This window comes from Salmo salar, chromosome ssa14, assembly GCF_905237065.1.
Source record: "Salmo salar chromosome ssa14, Ssal_v3.1, whole genome shotgun sequence".
Taxonomy (NCBI): domain Eukaryota; kingdom Metazoa; phylum Chordata; class Actinopteri; order Salmoniformes; family Salmonidae; genus Salmo; species Salmo salar.
This window is the reverse complement of record NC_059455.1, coordinates 93,183,945-93,202,613: the sequence shown is the minus strand read 5'-3', so window position 1 is coordinate 93,202,613 and position 18,669 is coordinate 93,183,945. Positions and strand designations below refer to the sequence as shown.

Here is an 18,669-nt window from a genome sequence, read left to right as displayed (position 1 = left end):
ACCAGGCTAGAGAGCAGTCAGTTGGATTTGTGTTCAACGCGCGTGCGCAGAAACGTCCCTGTTGCCTCTAACGACACGACACTTGCAAGAGGCTGTATGTGTTATTTCGGGGATTAACGACTAAATGTAAAACAAACAAATTTAAAAAGCTTTACAACTTCGGGTCTTAAACATGAGCACGCTATGGATGGGAAACGTGAGTATCTCAAACCAGTTCAGTCGATATTTATAACACTTCAGGTTGTAGGTAAATTAGCTAGTTGAAGCTAAGTAGCTAGCTTCAATTTTAAGTTATGTTTGCTAGCATACTAGCTAGCTAGTAGTAACATAACTAGCCACCTGATGTTAACTTAGTTTTATTAGTGCTAAATCAGTTAACTTGCTGCAGATGGAACATTTTGACACATACTACAAGCTAAACCCAGCCTTTATAATATTTGCAAGGGACATGTGGTAGCTAACTCTTAGCTAAGTTAACGTTAGCTAACCTTACCATGTTATGATAATGAAGTCTGTCTGTTTGGTAGTTGGAGCCATACATGGACGAAAACTTCATAACCCGAGCCTTCGGCACTATGGGGGAGTTGGTGGTGAGTGTAAGGATTATACGCAACAAGATGACCGGGTGAGTATTTTATCTAGGACGTTTGACCTGAGTTAAAAGCTATAACTACGCTGGCTCGCTAACCCTCTTCTCCGTATGTAACGTTAGTGTTTTAAGCGATTACATTCGCCCACATTTGGCTCCATATGATCAAGTCCAACGTTTTAACATTTGGGAAAGTTAATCATAGCTTTCAAACCGGTTTGCGAAACCTATTCTGATATAACCCGTATTTTTCATGTCAGAAATAACATCTTTAATATAAAGATACTGTAGTAGTTTTGCACATATCCACAAGCTTGTGTGCCTCCAGTGAAAGTCCACTTACACGCCGGTGTTCAGGGCGATGCTAGGTAGCTAATTAGCGCAGGTAGCCACCTATGTCTTCTGTCGGGCATCCGTAAACAAGCAATGTGATATGGCCTTGGGGGAACCCTAACCCAATAAAAGTGTGTACTGTGTAGTAATTTTGTCTTCTTGTTTTGGGGAAATGTATTTGGGAGCATGGTCTGTAGGCTTTTATAATAGGCATTTTGACTGTTGTATTAGTGAATTCCACTCTGTATGTAGGCTTGTTATAGCCATTTGCGTTGCACAACTTTATCACACAGCGGCTATATCCATATCAATAAATGAGACAAAACTAAATATTAAGTCTTGGCTATAACCTGTCTTGTGTGAAATCGTTAAGGGGTCCCAAATGTTCAAGACTACCTAAAGCTAATTTTTATTGCCAGATATGTAAAACCTATCAGCCACTGCATGTGCTGCTGCAACAATTTTGTTTCAAATGTATTTAGAGGCATGTGATCAAGGGTCTCTCTTTTTGGGGGGTCGGTGGGTAGCCTTGTGGGTAGAGCAGGGGTGGGCAACTCCAGTTCTCACGGGCCTGATTGGTGTCACACTTTTTCTCTATTTCTAGCAAACACAGCTGATTAATCAAATTGCAATCTAAACTGAAGATCATAATTAGGTGATTATTGGAGTCAGGTGTGTTAGTTGGGGCAAAACTCTGACACCAATCAAGCCCCCAGGGACTGGAATTGTTAGAGCATTGGGCCAGTAACCGAAAGGTTGCTAGATCGAAACCCCGAGCTGACAAGGTAAAAATCTGTCATTCTTCCCTTGAACAAGGCAGTTAACCCACTGTGTTCCAAGGCTGTCATTGTAAATAAGAATTTGTTCTTAACTGACTTGCCTAGTTAAATAAAGGTTAAATAAAAACATTTAGGGGAGCCTTATAATAAAAACAGTTATAAAACAGAGTTCTAAGATTATTCTGCAAGACACCAGTACCCAAAGTGATTGCCTACAAGTTGAAGGCCTATTTTTTTTCAATCCGCCTAAATTAAACATTGAATTATTAAAGTGATAGGCTCAAGAAATGAGAGGAATTTAGACCATTTTAAATACACACATGGATTTCAATAAACAAATGGATAAGACTGTTCTATTCTCTTATGTAGTTCCTGTTACAACTCAAATAAAGGTGAAATAAGAAAAAGACAAATGACTGAATGGATGAAGGATGAATTAAATGTTCAAATATAATGAAATGTACATTAGGAAATATTGACTATGGCTGCATGCCTCCAGATGGACATCTTCTGAGGTTGAGGGGTGTTTTTTCCAAAGGCGCATAGTGCTGTGGTGCTGCATGGAGATCACAAGTTATTCAACTGGGCAGCAGTGTCGTGATGGGGAGAATGGCCTATACGGAGACTACCTAAGACCACTGCAACAGAGTTATTGTAAAGTGTGGGAATACGTTTATGCCTACATTTTAACCTCTCCCATGTTTATTTCAAAGTCCATATGTTCACAACCCGATTTATATACACTGCTCAAAAAAATAAAGGGAACACTAAAATAACACATCCTAGATCTGAATGAATGAAATAATCTTATTAAATACTTTTTTCTTTACATAGTTGAATGTGCTGACAACAAAATCACACAAAAATAATCAATGGAAATCCAATTTATCAACCCGTGGAGGTCTGGATTTGGAGTCACACTCAAAATTAAAGTGGAAAACCACACTACAGGCTGATCCAACTTTGATGTAATGTCCTTAAAACAAGTCAAAATGAGGCTCAGTAGTGTGTGTGGCCTCCACGTGCCTGTATGACCTCCCTACAACGCCTGGGCATGCTCCTGATGAGGTGGCGGATGGTCTCCTGAGGGATCTCCTCCCAGACCTGGACTAAAGCATCCGCAAACTCCTAGACAGTCTGTGGTGCAACGTGGCGTTGGTGGATGGAGCGAGACATGATGTCCCAGATGTGCTCAATTGGATTCAGGTCTGGGGAATGGGCGGGCCAGTCCATAGCATCAATGCCTTCCTCTTGCAGGAACTGTTGACACACTCCAGCCACATGAGGTCTAGCATTGTTTTGCATTAGGAGGAACCCAGGGCCAACCGCACCAGCATATGGTCTCACAAGGGGTCTGAGGATCTCATCTCGGTACCTAATGGCAGTCAGGCTACCTCTGGCGAGCACATGGAGGGCTGTGCGGCCCCCCCAAAGAAATGCCACCCCACACCATGACTGACCCACCGCCAAACCGGTCATGCTGGAGGATGTTGCAGGCAGCAGAACATTCATCACGTCGGTCACGTGCTCAGTGTGAACCTGCTTTCATCTGTGAAGAGCACAGGGCGCCAGTGGCGAATTTGCCAATCTTGGTGTTCTCTGGCAAATGCCAAACGTCCTGCACGGTGTTGGGCTGTAAGCACAACCCCCACCTGTGGACGTTGGGCCTTCATACCACCCTCATGGAGTCTGTTTCTGACCGTTTGAGCAGACACATGCACATTTGTGGCCTGCTGGAGGTCTTTTTGCAGGGCTCTGGCAGTGCTCCTCCTGCTCCTCCTTGCACAAAGGCGGAGGTAGCGGTCCTGCTGCTGGGTTGTTGCCCTCCTACGTCCTCCTCCACGTCTCTTGATGTACTGGCCTGTCTCCTGGTAGCGCCTCCATGCTCTGGACACTACGCTGACAGACACAACAAACCTTCTTGCCACAGCTCGCATTGATGTGCCATCCTGGATGAGCTGCACTACCTGAGCCACTTGTGTGGGTTGTAGACTCCGTCTCATGCTACCACTAGAGTGAAAGCACCGCCAGCATTCAAAAGTGACCAAAACATCAGCCAGGAAGCATAGGAACTGAGAAGTGGTCTGTGGTCCCCACCTGCAGAACCACTCCTTTATTGGGGGTGTCTTGCTAACTGCCTATAATTTCCACCTGTTGTCTATTCCATTTGCACAACAGCATGTGAAATGTATTGTCAACCAGTGTTGCTTCCTAAGTGGACAGTTTGATTTCACAGAAGTGTGATTGACTTGGAGTTACATTGTGTTGTTTAAGTGTTCCCTTTATTTTTTTGAGCAGTGTATAAATTGTGACATTTTTCATATTAGCCCCTCCTACTGAATATACTTTGGCAAGATTTTGAGGGATGAAATAAATATCAAAATATAATATAATTATTTTGAGTGTCAAAGACTCGAGTGGTCGTACATAATTCATAGATTCACCAAACATCGATTATTATTCTATGTTTCATTATTCCTGGTAGATACTACTGGCTATGATTGCAGACAGCCCAGAGAATGGGATGGTGCAATATTGATTTAGTAATATTTTGCATGAAGATGTCTACGTCGCCTAGAGGTCTGTCCATGCTGTAGAGAGACACCTAGCGGACTGAAACTACACTGTTGTAGACATAATACAGCTTATGCTATCTAGACTTACGCTGGTAAACAAATCCATGACATTAGCTACCTAAATGTGAGGTAAACTTAACTGGGGAGTACTAGAGAATGGAGAGTTGTAACTTCAAAATTTGCAGGATACCTTTTTCCGTATGCTCAACCTTTTTGGCAGTTATCTCGCTCCATAGTTACAGTTCATATAAGGAAATCATCAATTGAAATAAGTTCATAGGCCCACCAACTGTGGAGCCAGGCCAGGCCCAGCCAATCAGAATTTGTTTTTCTCAACAGGCTTTATTACAGACAGAGAAACTGGGATTTACTTTATTTCAGCTCATGAAACATGGGACCAACACTTTACATTTTGCGTTTATATTTTTGTTCAGTGTATTTAGAACGAACAGACAGCTCACAAACAAATGAGTGAAAACACATTATCTAACTGGGGATAGCTAGCTAACATAATGTCACAAAGCATGATGTGCTAGCCAGTTAACTTTCATTATGAAATAACATATTTCCGAGTTAGGCAGGCATTATTTTAAACTTTTGGCATGGGAAGTAAGTAGCAATCACAAGGGTAGGCAAACCTTTTGGCTCGAGGGCCACATCGGGATTTTGCGGGGGCCTCCCGAGTGGCACAGCGGTCTAAGGCACTGCATTGCAGTGCTTGAGGCGTCACTACAGACCCAGGTTCGATCCCAGGATTTGTCACAACTGGCCGTGACTGGGAGACCAATGAGGAGGTGCACAATTGGCCTGGGTTTGGCAGGCGGAGATTTCCTTGTCCCATCTAGCGACTCATGTGGCGGGCCGGCGCATGCACGCAAACACGGTCGCCAGGTGTACGGTGTTTCCTCCGACACTGTGGTGTGGCTGGCTTCCGGGTTAAGCGGACATTGTGTCAAGAAGCAGTTTGGCTGGGTCTTGTTTTGGAGGACGCATGGCTCTCCATCTTCACCTCTCCCGAGTCCGTATGTGAGTTGCAGCGATGGGACAAGACTGTAACTACCAATTGGATACCACGAAATTGGGGAGAAAAAAGGATTGTGTGTATATATATATATATGTGTCTTGTGGGCTGGATTGAAGTGCCCATCGTGCCGTACTTTGCCCCCCCTTCCTTGAGTTAACAGCTAGCTTTCTGGTTATCAAAGGTAGAAAAGTGGTTCATTTGACAAAAAAATCTACCAAACTATTTCTCAATGTTTCTCAAAATGACTGGAGCTGGCTAATTAATTTGATAATGCTTTGTGATACACCAGGTTTTATGCCGTTTTAGTCCACAGAACATGACAGTAGAACCTGATGTTTCCCCATGTGGTTCAATCAAATTGGCCAGCCAACTTCATACTTTTTTTGTCCTACCAGATCCTTGATGAGAAGGTTCTAGATGGTGCATCCCTCTGTCCTTGATGAGAAGGTTCTAGATGGTGTATCCCTCTGTCCTTGATGAGAAGGTTCTAGATGGTGTATCCCTCTGTCCTTGATGAGAAGGTTCTAGATGGTGCATCCCTCTGTCCTTGGACTCTTGTTGGATGTAGTTGTCCGGTTTATCAAGTCCCAGGCTCCCATGACTGTTATGAATATTTATTTACAAGTGAATTACAATTTCCTTAAGCACCATCTGTACCTGATAGAGCAGATATTGCGTGCAGAAGCAAGCCCGTCTGGCACGACAGTTATTGGGAGACTAGAGCAGATCCAGAAGTTCTGACTGAACACACATTTAAGTGCTCCGTTTACTTTGTCCTGTTACAATTTCTGCTATGAAATCCTGCGATTTCATTGGGGAATTTCCCCCTCATACTAAATAGCTGGCAAAACAATCCAAGCAATGTTCTCACGTCCTATGCGCCCACAGAGGAGCTGCTGCTACTGATGGTCACTGGGGCAGAGTAGTAACTGAACATCTTGTTTTGAAAAATATGTAGTTTTAAACATGAAAATGTAGATTTACCACACTTTTATAAGCATTTAAACACATTTTTGATAAACATATACACTATATAAACATATACACTATATATACAAAAGTATGTGGACATCGCTTCAAATTAGTGGATTTGGCTATTTCAACCACACCTGTTGCTGACAGGTGTCAAATCGAGCACACAGTCATGCAATCTCCATAGACAAACATAGGCAGTAGAATGGCCTTACTGAAGAGTCTCTGACTTAAAAAATAAAAATAAAAATGTTAAGTGTGTTTTTATTTAACTAGGCAAGTCAGTTAAGAACAAATTCTTAGTTTACAATGACGGCCTACCCCGGCCAAACCCTAACCCGGACGATGCTGGGCCAATTGTGTGCTGTCATAGGATGCCACCTTTCCAACAAGTCAGTTCGTCAAATGTCTGCCCTGCTAGAGCTGCCCCGATCAACTGTACGTGTTGTTATTGTGAAATGGAAATGTCTAGGAGCAACAACGGCTCAGCCGCGAAGTGGTAGGCCACACAAGCTCACAGAACAAGACCGCCGAATGCTGTAGCGTGTAAAAATCATCTGTCCTCTGTTGCAACACTCTACAGAGTTCTAAACTGCCTCTGGAAGCAACGTTGGCAAAACTGTTTGTCAGGAGCGTCGTAAAATTAATTTGATCAAAACCAGGTTTTGTGTAGTTTTAGTCCACAGAACATGACAGTAGAACCTGATGAACCATATGGGGAAATAATCAAGTTGGCCAGCCAACACAAGCCTAAATTGGCCAGCCGCACCCAAACCTAAGATCAACATGCGCAATGCAATTTTTAACTTTTTATGAGCTGGATTGCCTGTCATTGCAATTTTATTTTTAGCTTGCAGACTTCATGGAAATTCGCTATTACATGTGCTGATTTAGTTTGCTTTCTGGTAATAGACAGCCAATGGATTGTTTAGCGTATTTTTTTGGGGTGTCCTCTTGTGCACTAAACCGGTAATTCCGTAAATCCCAGGATGAGAGGACGCGGTCTGGATACCGCCCAACCCTGTGATATACCATCCAAAGTCTCATTCATAACTTCACCATGCTCAAAGGGATATTCAATGTCTGTTTACATTTTTTTACTCATCTACCAATAGGTGTCCTTCTTTGCGAGGCATTGGAAAACCTCCCTGGTCTTTGTGGTTGAATCTGTGTTTTGAAATTCGGTGCTTGACTGAGGGACCTTTACAGATTGTATGTGTGGGGTACAGAGATGAGGTAGTCATTCAAAAATCATGTAATGCACTATTATTGCACACAGTGACTCCATGAAACTTGTGACTTGTTAAGCACATTATTATACCTGAACCTTCTCATGCTTGCCATAACAAATGGGTTGAATACTTATTTAATTCATTTGTTAAAAAAATTAAATAAAAGTAAAATATAATCCCACTTTGACATTATGGGGTATTGCATTTTAGGGCAGTGACAAATTCAATTGAATCAGGCTGTAACACAACAAAATGTGGAAAAAGTCAAAGGGGTGTGAATACCTTCTGAAGGCATTGTATGTACATATAGGTAGGGGTGAACTGATTAGCCAACAACATAGATAATAACCAATAGCAGCAGTGTATATGATGAGTCAAAAGATTTGGGGCAATGCAGATAGTCCAGGTAGCTTATTGGTTAACTATTTTATCAGTATTATGGCTTAAGGGTCCTGTCGGTTTCAGACTTGGTGCATTGGTACCGCTTGCCGTGTGGGAGCAGAGTGGACAGTTTATGACTTGGGTGGCTGGAGTCTTTGACCATTTTAAGGGCCTTCCTCTGACACCGCCTGGTATAGAGGTCCTAGATGGCAGTGAGCTAAGCTGGGCCTTATGCACTACCAGCTGTTGCGCCTTGCAGTCAGCTGCCAAGCAGTTGTCATACCAAGCGGTGATGCAGTCAGTACGGCTCTCAGTTTCCTTTAGTCCACGATCAGCACCTTTTGTCTTGCTGACCTGGAGGGAGAGGTTGTTGTCCTGGCATCACCTTGTCAGGTCACTGATTTCCTCCCTATAGGCTGTCACATCGTCGTCTGTGTTCAGGCCTACCACTGCTGTGTTGTCAGAAAACTTAATAATGATGTTTGAGTAAACGGGGGGGATGGGACTAAGCACACACCCCTGTGGGGCCCCGTGTTGAAGGTCTGCGTGGCGTATGTGTTGTTGCCTACCCTCAACACCTGGGCGACCCGTCAGGAAGTCCAGGATCCAGTTGCAAAGAGAGTCCTGAGCTTAGTGAGCTTTTGTGCCTTTGACATGACAAGGAGTGGCATGAGGGCACAAACAGGCTGGTACCCAGGCTAGCACCATTGTATTATAGCTACACACCATACACAGTTAAAATCCATCCTTTGAATGCAACATTGGACTGATATCCCTTCTCTGTGTTGCTCTTCAGTAGGGGTGCAGCAGGCTACTGCTTCGTGGAGCTGACAGATGAAGCCACAGCTGAGAGGTGTCTTCGTAAAGTCAATGGAAAAGCACTGCCAGGAGCCACACCAGTAAATATACTGTTTAACAAGGCTACTTGGATGTTATGGATTCAATTTTGCGTCCCAAATTGCACCCTATTCATCCCCTAATATAGTTCACTACTTTTGACCCGGGCCCAATGGGATGTAGAACCAGATTGTTTAAGTTTATACATAATGCTTTTTGGTAGCCTGAGACAAACAAGATATTTATGCAATTTGCCTCATTAGCGCTTGTATAAATGAATGCCTATTGTCGTCATATTGTAAATGAGCATTTTTAAGGAAGCTTTTTTTGTACTTCACAGCCCAGAAGATTTAAGTTAAACCGGGCCACTTTTGGGAAGCAAGGAGAAAGCAGGTATATCAACCAGCTTGATTGTAAGTCAAACTAAATGTCATGAGATGCCATAGAGAAACATTGGAAATGAACACACAACTCCTTTCCCCCCCCCCCTTCTCTCTGCTGCAGTCCACTCTATTCTCTGTTTGTTGGAGATCTCACACCTGAAGTGGATGACGGGATGCTGTACGAGTTCTTCTACAACCGCTACCCTTCCTGTCGTGGGGGGAAGGTGGTGCTGGATGGCACGGGGAACTCCAAGTGAGTCCCTTCTATAATCCCTATAGAAGGGTTTCCATATATCAAGGTTGATGTGATCTAATAGGATGTGAATACAATTGATACGGCTATTTCCAAAACATCAACTGTTACTATTCCACGACTATTTATAGTTATAATAGTCACTATTTCTACACTAACCATTTTAAAATGTCTAAACCTTCTTCCACTACCCCGAAAAAAAAATTCACAGCCGAAGCTAGTTATTTACTTGTATACTTGTCTGAAGGTTTGTCTTGTTTCCAGGGGTTGTGGGTTTGTCCAGTTCCCAGACCAGAGGCTTCAGAAGCTGGCGCTGGAGGAGTGTCAGGGAGCAGTGGGGCTCGGGAGCAAGCCCTTACGACTGAGCCTAGCTGCTAACAAGTGAGTTTTACTTCAGTTCTTACTGTGTCACTATGTTTATAAGCCGTCTCCAGACATGGTGTGTGTATATACCATTCGAAAACCAGGGTTGTAGTACAAACCCATTCAGTTTCCAAACCATCTTTTATAGCCTTTAAAACTGTAGCTATAATTCCAACACAGTATTTGACTATTCCCCTTGTTAGTCAGAATTTGCAAAGCGTTCATAAAAACCTGAGCAGAGTATCTTTCCCTAAAATAGTTTTTCAACTCATAAAGAGATGGGTTTTAATAATCACTGTCAGATGCCTCGGTTACCAATAATTCTCTCACTCACAGAACTAGGCATAATCAATCAGACAACAGGGGCTGGGGGTCACATGGAGGAGGCTACAGACACAACCAGCAACAATACAATCAACAGCCGTACGGTGGTGGATGGGGCTCTTGGGGCTACGACCAGAATGGAGGCAACTACGGTGGCTACAACTACAACCAGTATGATTACACACAGAATACTGCACAGGTAAGATAGCTGCCCTGCTTCTCCTCTACTGGTGATATGTTACGTAGCTCAATGTCACCTCTACTGGTGATATGTTATGTAGCTCAATGTCACCTCTACTGGTGATATGTTACGTAGCTCAATGTCACCTCTACTGGTGGTATGTTACGTAGCTCAATGTCACCTCTACTGGTGGTATGTTACGTAGCTCAATGTCACCTCTACTGGTGATATGTTATGTAGCTCAATGTCACCTCTACTGGTGGTATGTTATGTAGCTCAATGTCACCTCTACTGGTGGTATGTTACGTAGCTCAATGTCACCTCTACTGGTGATATGTTATGTAGCTCAATGTCACCTCTACTGGTGGTATGTTACGTAGCTCAATGTCACCTCTACTGGTGGTATGTTACGTAGCTCAATGTCACCGTTACTGGTGGTATGTTACGTAGCTCAATGTCACCTCTACTGGTGGTATGTTACGTAGCTCAATGTCACCTCTACTGGTGGTATGTTACGTAGCTCAATGTCACCTCTACTGGTGGTATGTTACGTAGCTCAATGTCACCTCTACTGGTGGTATGTTACGTAGCTCAATGTCACCTCTACTGGTGGTATGTTACGTAGCTCAATGTCACCTCTACTGGTGATATGTTACGTAGCTCAATGTCACCGTTACTGGTGGTATGTTACGTAGCTCAATGTCACCTCTACTGGTGATATGTTACGTAGCTCAATGTCACTGTTACTGGTGGTATGTTACGTAGCTCAATGTCACTACAACTTCTTAGACAATATTAACACCTTAATGCATTGTCTTTTCCTTTGTGTCGTTAAGACTTTTCAATATACACGATCATTTTATTAACCAACTCATTTAACATTTTCAGGAAAATGAAGCTGTGGAAGAGGACGGTCTGGAAGGTAGGTGTTATTTATTTTTTCCGACTTTTTTTCCCACCAGTCTATTGTGGCCTATTATCTAAAAAGGCTCTTAATGACATTGACTTGATGGAATTGAGGTGTTTCATAATGAACTTAGATTGATATCCTGCACATCCCGAGGATTAACCAGTGTATATGGACTTTAGCGGAGTCGGTCTAATGGTTAAGGCGTTAGTTTCCCGAGCAGGAGACTGGGGTTCAGATCCCCACCTGTGATGACAGCCCAGTCAACAAATAATCACTCCCAGCCTTTTCCTCCATTGTAGATCCTAACCCAGAGCTGGATGTGTTGGAAGCCAACAGGATGTTTATGGAACACAGTGAGGAACTGTATGATGCCCTTATCCAGTGCCACTGGCAACCCTTGGAATCCTCGGAACAAGCATTTGGAACCACGAGTAGCCTTCCAGAACCTGTCTACTGTTGAGGCATACAATGGAATGGCAATATCCTCTTTTGCCATGTTCTTTGGCCTTTCATATTATATTCTGTAAATGTTTGATCATGGAAAGGCTAAAGGCATATCCCCAGTCCTTGGCCATAACTGCCATTTGCTTACAAGACACAATTTTTTTTGTTAATTGACAAATGTTTTATTTTGTGCATCTTTATAAAAGTCACGCTGTACCTAAGAATAGCTTCCTGTTTTCATTTCTTATGCTTCGCTAAACTGCAAAGATGTATGTATCCCAAATGGGACCCTATTCTCTAATTGTGTATCCCAAATGGGACCCTATTCTCTATTTAGTGCAGCACTACTTTTAGCTAGGGCCTAAAAGAGCTTAGGTCAAAGTATTGCACTATATAAGGAATAGAGTGTCATTTGGGACAACATTTTTCTCAATTGAGTAAGTGATTGTGTAATCTGCAATGTTACACTGCCTTGTGTCTATTTCCATATGTGTTTGTAAAGATGGAGTAAACGTGTATGTATCATGTTACCAGGTGGAGATGTCTTATAAAATGACCCAACCAAAATTACAGGAGTTATTTCAAATCTCATAGACTGGGGAGAGTTCAGCAAGGTACAACGTTGTGGAACGCTGCGGATAGAAATGGCATGTATAGAGTGGACATGATTCCTTATTCTACATGTCAGAGGCATGGTTGTTTTTATTTTTCTATCTGCGTGTTCTCAAACGTTGTGTACCGCTAAATGTGGCCCAGTCTCTGTTGAGCAAAGTGATAGCGCTGGTTTCATCAGCAGAAAACCACGAGTCACAAGGTTTCCCAGTGACTGAAAGGGAGGGACGGGCTGCCTATTGAATCAGTCCCACACTGGACAGGATTTGAGATTATTTTGCGTAACTAAACCTACTCTTGAGTTTGTTTAGTTTCTGAATACCATTTTGTAGGTAATCGTCTTCTGCTCCCGAGTGAAAGTTGTAAAACGTGTCAACATTTTTTTTTACTATGTATGTTCATAATGTTAAAAATAATAATAATAATTACTCTTGGATTATTTTATTACTGTTGGCGCCACCCAAAGGTTTGTTTTATGTACGCAATGACGTCATTTGACGTTTTGGGAGGCTAGCTTCTTGACGGAGGAACAAAGTGAAGCACAGCGGATGTTTTATGTGCAACAGCCTACTAAACAAGTAAGATCGGGTTATTTTCAGTTAAAAACCTACGTTAATGTATAACTCACTGTAAAATAAAAAGTCACATTTTGTTGACAAGCTTCCAACAATTTGCTGGGAGCCAAGTTCCGCATCTGATGTCTTTGTGCTAACAATCAAGCTAGCTAGCGTGGCTATTTTCAGCGTCATCAGAGCAGGCCTGTGTAGGCAATACAACTCCAATTCAATTACACAATTTGGAAACATCTCATTAACTTTGTATTAAACAACAGCTGTCTAGTTTTACAAGCAAGCTACATAAGCTTAAATAAGTTTTGTTAGTTCGCTAACTTTAGCTGTAAATCATCTAGCAAACCAACTAGTTAGCCACTATAACATAGCTAGTTAAATTCTGAAGAAATACCCGACGGCAACAAGGGCTGAATCTCGCTTGTGGTCTATTTAATATCTTACCTATTCAATCTCTGGCTAGGTAGTTATGTGGCAGTCTGATGTTTTGGAGTGATAAACTGCTATATCAAAATAGTTTGTCACTCAATACACTGTCTGATTTGCTACTGTCTGACCTGGCACTTTTGTGTTTGTTCCCTGGAACTCTCCTGTCTAAAGGCGTAAGCAACAGAAAGTCGATTAAACCAATGATTGTCCTAAATGGCTAGATAGTGTTTGCTACTTTGGGAATTTGAGCTGGTCCGGATGGATCGTGAAATAAGTGTGTGTGGAGTCATTACCTTTTAACAGGTACTGTTGTGATTTCAAATCATACTTAACACTAAAGTAAAATATTTATAAAGCCCCTTTTACGTCATAATTCTATGACAGCACTTCTCTCTAGTTATGACTAGGCATTTAGCTGTTAATATGTAACTTGTGACACATTTTAATAGGCCTATCTTAGGACAAACTTGACTGATAAGTTTGATAATAGTATTTACACTACTTGGCCAAAAGTGTGTGGACACCTGCTTGTCGAACATCTAATTTCAAAATCATGGGCATTAATATGGAGTTGGTCTCCTCTTTGCTGTTTTAACAGCCTCCACTCTTCTGGGAAGGCTTTCCACTGGATGTTGGAACATCGCTGCAGGGACTTGCTTCCAATTCAGCCACGAGCATCAGTGAGGTTGGGCACTGATGGGCGATTGGGCCTGGCTAGCAGTCGCTGTTCCAATTCATCCTAAAGGTGTTCGATGGGGTTGAGGTCAGGGCTCTGTGCAGTCCAGTAAAGTTCTTCCATACCGATCTGTAACCATTTCTATATTGACCTAGCTATGTGCAAGGGGGCACTGTCATGCTAAAACATGAAAGGGCCTTCCCCAAAATGTTGCCACAAAGTTGGAAGCCCAGAATCATCTAGAATGTCATTGTATGCTGTAGATTTCCCTTCACATTAACTAAGGAGCCTAGCCCAAACCATGAAAAACAGTCCCAGACCATTATCCCTCCTCCACCAAACTTTACAGTTGGTACTATGCATTGGTGCAGGTAGCGTTCTCCTGGCATCCGCCAAACCCCAGATTTGTCCGTCGGACTGCCAGATGGTGAAGCGTGATTCATCACTCCAGAGAATGCGTTTCCACTGCTCCAGAGTCCAATGGCGACGAGCTTTACACCACTCCAACCAATGCTTGACAATGCGCATGGTGAACTTTGGCCTGTGTGCAGCTGCTCGGCTATTGAAACTAATTTCATGAAGCTCCCTATGTGTGCTGACGTTGCTTCCAGAGACGGTTTGGAACTCGGTAGTAAGTGTTGCAACTGAAGACGGACAATTTTTTACGTGCTTCAGCACTCAGCGGTCCTGTTGTGTGAGCTTGTGTGGCCTACCACTTCGCAGCTAAGCCGTTGTTGCTCCAACTTAGAGTTGCCCGGGGCAGCTCTAGCAGGGCAGAAATTTGATGAACTGACTTGTTGGACGGTGCCACTTTGAAAGTCACTGAGCTCTTCAGTAAGGCCATTCTACAGCCAATGTTTGTTTATGGAGATTGCATGGCTGTGTGCTCGATTTTATACATCTGCCCGGCAAAGGGTGTGGCTGAAATAGCCGAATCCACTAATTTGAAGGGGTGTCCACATACTTTTGTATATACGGTGCATTCGGATAGTATTCCTTTTACTTTTTTCTATATTTTGATAATGACAAAGCAAAAATAGTTTTTTTGGAAAAATTTGCACATTTTGTAAAAAAAGAAAAAAAACTATTACATTTACATAAGTATTCAGACCCTTTACTCAGTACTTTGTTGAAGCACCTTTGGCAGTGATTACAGCCTCGAGTCTTCTTGGGTATGACCCTTCAAGCTTGGCACGCCTGTATTCGTGAGCTTCTCCCGTTTTTCTCTGAAGATCCTCTCAAGCTCTGTCCGGTTAGATGGGGAGCGTCACTGCATGGCTTTTTTTCAGGTCTCTTCAAATCAAATCAAATTTATTTATATAGCCCTTCTTATATCAGCTGATATAAGAAGTGCTGTACAGAAACCCAGCCTAAAACCCCAACCCAGCCTAAAACCTCTTCAAATATGTTCGATCGGGTTCAAGTCTGGGCTCAGGCTGGGCCACTCAAGGACATTCAGAGACTTGTCCCAAAGCCACTCCTGTGTCGTCTTGGCTGTGTGCTTAGGGTCATTGTCCTGTTGGAAGGTGAACCTTCGCCCCAGTCTGATGCCCTGAGGGCTCTGGAGCAGGTTTTCATCAAGGGTCTCTCTGTACATTGCTCTGTTCATCTTTCCGTCGATTCCTGACACCACAATGCTTCACCGTAGGGATGGTACCAGGTTTCCTCCAGACGTGACGCTTGGCATTCAGGCCAAAGAGTTCAATCTTGGTTTCATCAGACCAGAGAATGTTGTTTCTCATGGTTTGAGAGTCATTTAGGTGCCCTTTAGCAAACTCCAAGTGGACTGTCATGTGCCTTTTACTGAGGAGTGGCTTCCATCTGGCCACTCTACCATAAAGGCCTGATTGGTGGAGTACTGCAGAGATGGTTGTTCTTCTGGAAGGTTCTCCCATCTCCACACAGGAACTCTGTCAGAGTGACCATCAGGCTCTTGGATTGCTCTACGGACAATTCCTAAGACCTCATGGCTTGGTTTTTGCTCTGACATGTCCTGTCAACTGTAGGACCTTATATAGACAGGTGTGTGCCTTTCCAAATCATGTCCAATCAATTGAATTTACCACACGTGGACTCCAATCAAGTTGTAGAAACATCTCAAGGATGATCAATGGAAACAGGATTCACCTGAGCTCTATTTCAAGTCTCATAGCAAAGTGTCTGAATACTTATGTAAATAAGGTATTTGTTATTATTTTTTTTAATAAATGTGCAAACATAAAAAATAAAAAAAAAGTTTTTTTTGCTTTGTCATTATGGGGTATTGTGTGTAAATTGATGTTGAAAATAAGTAATTTAATCCTTTTTTGAAGAAGGCTGTAAAGTAACAAAGTTGGGGAAGGGGTCTGAATACTTTCCGAATGCGCTATATAGTGGACATCATGCTCTATTCTCCATTATTAACAGCTAGATAGGATTTTTAGGATGTGTCCCAAATTGCACCCTCTGTCTATCTCTGTCTTGATAACAAAACTTAAAACGACTTTCTCTTCTCCCAGAGTTTTCCCAATACACCTGCCACGCAGCCCCCAACAGTCTTCACCGTGAGACCTAAGAGCACGCCACACTGGCAGCAATGTCTTACAGTAAAGCAGACGGCTATCGCACCCAGCCACGGGACTCCAACACCCTCATCCAGACATGCAGCTCCAACATCCAGAAGATCACACAGAACAGTAAGTATTGCTGCAGAAAGAGAAAAGTTGATGTGATGAAGATAATTCAGTCAGTACTTTGTAATGATCTATACATGATGTATCCTGTAGCCTACAGCAGGGCTGTCCAGCCCTCTTCCTGGAGATCTACTGTCCTATAGGTTTTCAGTCCAACCCTAATTTAGCATATCTGATTTAGCTAGTTAAGTTCTTGTCGAGCAGCTAATTAGTAGAATCAGGTGTGTTAAATTAGGGTTTGGACTGAACACCCACAGGACGGCAGATCACCAGGAAGAGGATTGGACAGCCCTGGCCTACAGTTTAGAGAATGTATGTCTTCTCAGCTGCTCAGATAAAGAGCATGGTGAATCAGCTGGGGACGAGGCAAGACACAAGCGAACTGCAGGACCGTCTGTAAGTATTCTCAAAATGTTTTGCTTGTACATATGCTGATAAACGTATTAATGTACATACAGTACCAGTCAAGTTTGGACACACCTACTCATTCCAGGGTTTTTCTTTATTTTTCCTATTTTCTACATTGTAGAATAATAGTGAAGACATCAAAACTATGAAATAGCACATATGGAATCATGTACTAACCAAAAAAGTGTTAAACAAATCAAAATATGTTATATTTCAGATGATTAAAAGTAGCCACCCTTTGCCGAGATGACAGCTTTGCACACGCTTGGCATTCTCTCAACCAGCTTCATGAGGTAGTAACCTGGAATGCATTTCAATTAACAGGTGTGCCTTGTTAAAAGTTAATTTGGGGAATTTCTTTCCTTCTTAATGTGTTTGAGCCAATCAGTTGTGTTGTGACAAGGTAGCAGTAGTATACAGAAGATGGTAAAATGCCAAGTCCATATTATGGCAAGCTCAGATTAGCAAGGAGAAATGACAGTCCATCATTACTTTAAGACATGAAGGTCAGTCAATCCGGAAAATTTCAAGAACTTTGAAAGTTTCTTCAAGTGCAGTCGCAAAAACCATCAAGGGCTAAGGAAGGAAGGAAGACCCAGAGTTACCTCTGCTACAGAGGATAAGTTCGTTAGAGTTACCAGCCTCAGAACTTGCAGCCAAAATAAATGCTGCAAAGACAATCTGCAGGACAATAACCCAAAACACACCTCCAGGCTGTGTAAGGGATATTTGACCAAGAAGGAGAGTGATGGAGTGCTGCATCAGATGACCTACAATCACTCGACCTCAACCCAATTTAGATGGTTTGGGATGAGTTGGACTGCGGAGTGAAGGAAAAGCAGCCAACAAGTGCTCAGCATATGTGGGAACTCCTTCAAGACTGTTGGAAAATCATTCCAGGTGAAGCTGGTTGAGAGAATGCCAAGAGTGTGCAAAGCTGTTATCAAGGAATAGGGTGGCTACTTTGAAGAATCTAAAATATATTTTGATTTGTTTCTTTTTTTGGTTACTACATAATTCCATATGTGTTATTTCATAGTTTTTGTCATCACTATTATTCTACAATATAGTGAAACAATAAAGAAAAACCCTTGAATGAGTAGGTGAGTGCAAACTTTTGACTGGTAATGTACTTACAGTACATACACTGTAAGTGTGTGTGTGTGTGTGTGTGTGTGTGTGTGTGTGTGTGTGTGTGTGTGTGTGTGTGTGTGTGTGTGTGTGTGTGTGTGTGTGTGTGTGTGTGTGTGTGTGTGTGTGTGTGTGTGTGTGTGTGTGTGTGTGTGTGTGTGTGTTATGTTACTCCCTGAGAGTTTAGTATGTCCCTTACTGTTCATTTTCTTTCAGGCAGCACATTCAGCACTTTACCAACCAGCTGGCCAAGGAGACCAACAAGCACCTGAAAGACCTGGGCTCCGTCTCACTATCTTCAGCACCTTCAGAGCAGGTCAGTGTCTGTTCCAATGAGTTTGTGTGTGGGACGGACATCCCAACAATGACAATGGGAGTACCTTGAGTAACCATAGGTACAGATCTAGGGGGTAACTCTGTGTCTAGGGGGGAACTCTGTGTCTGGGGGGGACTCGGGGTCTGGGGGGAACTCGGGGTCTGGGGGGGAACTCGGGGTCTGGGGGGGAACTCGGGGTCTGGGGGGAACTCGGTGTCTAGGGGGGAACTCGGTGTCTAGGGGGGAACTCGGGGTCTGGGGGGAACTCGGTGTCT

The 18,669-nt window shown here is 42.9% G+C and overlaps 2 protein-coding genes across 3 annotated transcripts in view; both read left to right on the top strand.

Annotated features, from left to right (window-relative positions):
* Window positions 1–17: 17 nt before the first annotated feature.
* LOC106570671 (tRNA selenocysteine 1-associated protein 1) lies at window positions 18–11,802 on the top strand. Of its 2 annotated transcripts, none has more exons than XM_014143140.2 (9): window positions 18–196; window positions 528–625; window positions 8,683–8,785; window positions 9,064–9,116; window positions 9,228–9,359; window positions 9,624–9,740; window positions 10,059–10,245; window positions 11,116–11,149; window positions 11,437–11,802. In XM_014143140.2, the coding sequence occupies exons 1-9, from the start codon at window positions 173–175 to the stop codon at window positions 11,595–11,597; spliced, it is 909 nt and encodes a 302-aa protein (XP_013998615.1). In that variant the 5' UTR covers window positions 18–172; the 3' UTR covers window positions 11,598–11,802. The 2 variants fall into 2 exon arrangements, with proteins under 2 accessions (XP_013998615.1, XP_013998616.1); XM_014143141.2 differs by having other exon boundaries at window positions 30–196; window positions 8,686–8,785.
* Window positions 11,803–12,061: 259 nt separating this feature from the next.
* The window catches only part of LOC106570663 (syntaxin-12), a 15,102-nt gene continuing 8,494 nt past the window's right edge, over window positions 12,062–18,669 (top strand). Inside the window, exons 1-4 of the mRNA XM_014143134.2 lie at window positions 12,062–12,771; window positions 16,366–16,542; window positions 16,866–16,935; window positions 18,295–18,394. Coding sequence (XP_013998609.1) covers window positions 16,443–16,542; window positions 16,866–16,935; window positions 18,295–18,394 — 270 coding nt within the window. The 5' untranslated portion in view covers window positions 12,062–12,771; window positions 16,366–16,442. The remainder of the gene's footprint in view (window positions 12,772–16,365; window positions 16,543–16,865; window positions 16,936–18,294; window positions 18,395–18,669) is intronic.

What these genes read in the sequence shown, in the direction of transcription:
- LOC106570671 (XM_014143140.2), top strand. Translation starts at nt 173, where the DNA reads ATGAGCACGCTATGGATGGGAAAC. An exon ending in GCACGCTATGGATGGGAAAC is followed by an intron (nt 197 to 527) that starts GTGAGTATCTCA and finishes TCTGTTTGGTAG; the next exon opens with TTGGAGCCATACATGGACGA. An exon ending in GGGAAGCAAGGAGAAAGCAG is followed by an intron (nt 9,117 to 9,227) that starts GTATATCAACCA and finishes TCTCTGCTGCAG; the next exon opens with TCCACTCTATTCTCTGTTTG.